The following is a 3,008-nucleotide window of genomic DNA, read 5'->3' as shown; positions in this document are numbered from 1 at the left end:
TATATATATATACACACACACACATCTACAAGTGTTTTAAATGTAAACTTAATTTGTAACTTTTTTACAGCAGAGCAGAACTGCGACAATAATAATTTTACATATTTAATATTTAAAATATTTAATTAGTGATAATTGTTGAATTTATTTTATAAATACAACATTTTATATAAAATATAAATATAGTTGTTGTCACAACCACATGGACTTTGTGTTTTCACCATTCCTGCCTTTGTTAGCGGTTGTCATGGTTACTGATTTGATTATATTATTCTGTTCAGTTGTGTGTAGCTTATTGTCCTCATTTGGTCTGTGTATTTCAGTTCCTGTCTGTTCAGTTTGAGTTTTTCGGGTCTCGTCAATGTTATATGAGTCGCCAGCCTTCCCTTGTTTGGATTTACCCATCTGTGGATTTATTAAAGACTGCTTATCTTCATCTCGTCTTCGTGTGTGTTTATCGACAGTCTGTGACAGTTGTGTTCATTTTAATCATATGATAATTTTTAGAGCATAGCATAACTAGGAAAAACATAACATTTACATATTTAAAACTATATAGAAATGTGCTAATTTTTTAGAAAATAATAGTTTAGCAAAAGAAATTTGTAATTTTTGACAGAGCAAATCTAGGGAGAAATTATGTTTACATATTTAATATTTAATAGAAATGTGTGATCATTTTTTATTTAGTTTAATTCTAAAAAATAGATCTTTGTAATTATAAGAACAGAACTAGGACAAACATCCTATATTAAATAGAAATATCATTTTTAGAATTTTTTTTTTTTTTTGGAGCAGAATGGGGAAAAATGTGAAATTTTACTGATTTAAGATTTTACATACCTCAGTGACTGTTTTAGACTTATAGGAAATAACAATTCCCTGATATTTCTAGGCTTTCTGAGATGGCCCAGCCACACATTAAGACAGCCTTCTTTTATTTGACTCAATCACAGTTAACACTGATATGATTAAGATGACAAACATGATTTGGAATGCAAACACTCAACAGTCCTGGTCTGCAGTCTGAACTCACAGTCCATGGCCACATTTACTGATGACGGAACTGGAGGAAACCAAGAGAGTTTTTGGTGCAACTTTCATCTTGAGATGCTGAGGGCTGGTCTGGACCAGTTGCTCAAACAGGAAGTTCAGCTCTGGATGGATGGATGGATGATGACACATGAGATCTGGTTTGGGTCTGCATTAATGTTCAGTTCATTGTCCCAGATCAAGGATGAGGTCATAACAAACAAGGGACTGTAGTCCTTAAAGAGTTGTCTAAACAGAAATCTTCTGAAACGCTTCAGAAAGATGCAGAGAAGCCCAAGCAGGAATAAAGGAACAAAGGGAATGGAATGAAGCGGAGATGATCGGGAAAGACAGGTAAGGCATCCATGCTCTGTGCTGGAACTGTCCAGGATGGCCAGCACCACTGAAGTCTACATACAAGCCGATACTGCATGGCTTGATAGCCAAGACGGTCACTCTGGCAATCATTCATTCATCACGCACAAACACAATCACATTTGTGCACAAAAAGAGTTTAGGAGGAGCACCTTGGGACCAAATGATGAAGCAAGGACTTATGGAGGGATGCGATGAAGGAAAAATAGGCAGGTCAGGCTTGCGTTCTTTTCCGGGTTTGCTTGGGTCGTCTCGGTTTGAGGATGACATATCTGCTGTAGGTGGTGTATTGCTCAGACAGAAATGGGATAAAAAAGGCCCTGAGCAATCTGGACGACCTGTGTGGGAGAGACACGCAGAGTCATGAACAGACCAACAACGTTTAAAGAAAAAAAAAAAAAAAAATGACATAATATGCACAACAGTCTACAAAATCCATAATTCTAGAATCTACTTTCTTTAAAAACAAAACATTTCCACATTTATTTATCCATCATTAACTGGGCAATAAAGACACCCAGAGATAATAACTGATTAATTGGGTCAAGGATAATCTCTTTTAGGATGATCGGACATCCAGTGTCACAACAATTAATGATGAGCGCTTGACAATGATGTCATAGCATCTTTAAAAGCACAAGGGGGCCCTCTAATGGATAAGCGCACACCCTACAATTTTCAATGACTCTTTACAGCAGAATTCATTTACTCTGCATGGATTACCCCACAAGAGTCTCTTGTATGTTAACAAATTTCCACTCGTTTTCAAAATTGTCCATTCTCCACACAAAAAGACTTGCCTAGTAGTGTCTAGAAAAGGCTTTTCAACAATAATGCTCCACTCCTCTTTGTTATTGGCATATCGTGGTTCACGAGGGGCTTCTGTTTCTGTTGCCAGATCCACCAGGTAATGACACTGCTTCAGTTCTACCTGAGAGCAAGAGAACATGGAAAATTACATATGTACTTCACATACAGCTGCAACACTGATCTTTTAAGACGGAGCTAGATTAGCTCTCAAATTTTTAACAGCTTTAGACTTTAAACCAAATGTTGTGCTGTTCATCTTGAATGCGTCTCGTATTCAGAACCCCTTATTGAAGAATTTACTGAACTGCTTAAAGGGGTCATATGATGCGATTTCAATTTTTCCTTTCTCTTTGAAGTGTTACAAGCTCTTGGTGCATAAAGAAGATCTGTAAAGTTGCAAAGACTAAAGTCTCAAATCCAAAGAGATATTCTTTATAAAAGTTAAGGGAGTCAACCACGCCTACCTAAAACGGCTCGTTCTAACATGCCCCCACGTCAACGTCATAATGTGGGAAGATTTGCATAATGCCGCCCAAATGTTCACGCAAAGAAAGAAGGTGTAACTTTTATTCTCGCTGTAGGATTGTTGTTGCCGCCTACATGTCGTGAAGACGCTGTGTTTCATTGTGAAAGCAAAACTACTTTGTTTGGTCTTCGAAAAGAGGACGATATCTGCTTCGTCATGCCTAGAGCTGATCTGTGCTGGTCGCTGAGGGAATTCATCAACTTTCACCGTGGACGAAGCGGAGTTCAGCCCGGGGTCGTCACATGTGGTTGCCGCTCATTCGTCG

General features: G+C 37.9%; 1 protein-coding gene across 1 annotated transcript in view; it reads right to left on the bottom strand.

Moving 5' to 3' along the window:
- Positions 1-878: 878 nt before the first annotated feature.
- The window catches only part of LOC107663757 (ALG9 alpha-1,2-mannosyltransferase), a 13,803-nt gene continuing 11,673 nt past the window's right edge, over positions 879-3,008 (bottom strand). The window contains 2 exon segments of the mRNA XM_016454067.1: positions 879-1,745; positions 2,208-2,338. Coding sequence (XP_016309553.1) covers positions 1,622-1,745; positions 2,208-2,338 — 255 coding nt within the window. The 3' untranslated portion in view covers positions 879-1,621.

Source organism: Sinocyclocheilus anshuiensis, unplaced genomic scaffold (genome assembly GCF_001515605.1).
Source record: "Sinocyclocheilus anshuiensis isolate Anshui unplaced genomic scaffold, SAMN03320099.WGS_v1.1 scaffold123, whole genome shotgun sequence".
NCBI lineage: Eukaryota > Metazoa > Chordata > Actinopteri > Cypriniformes > Cyprinidae > Sinocyclocheilus > Sinocyclocheilus anshuiensis.
This window is presented reverse-complemented; position numbering and strand designations above follow the sequence as displayed.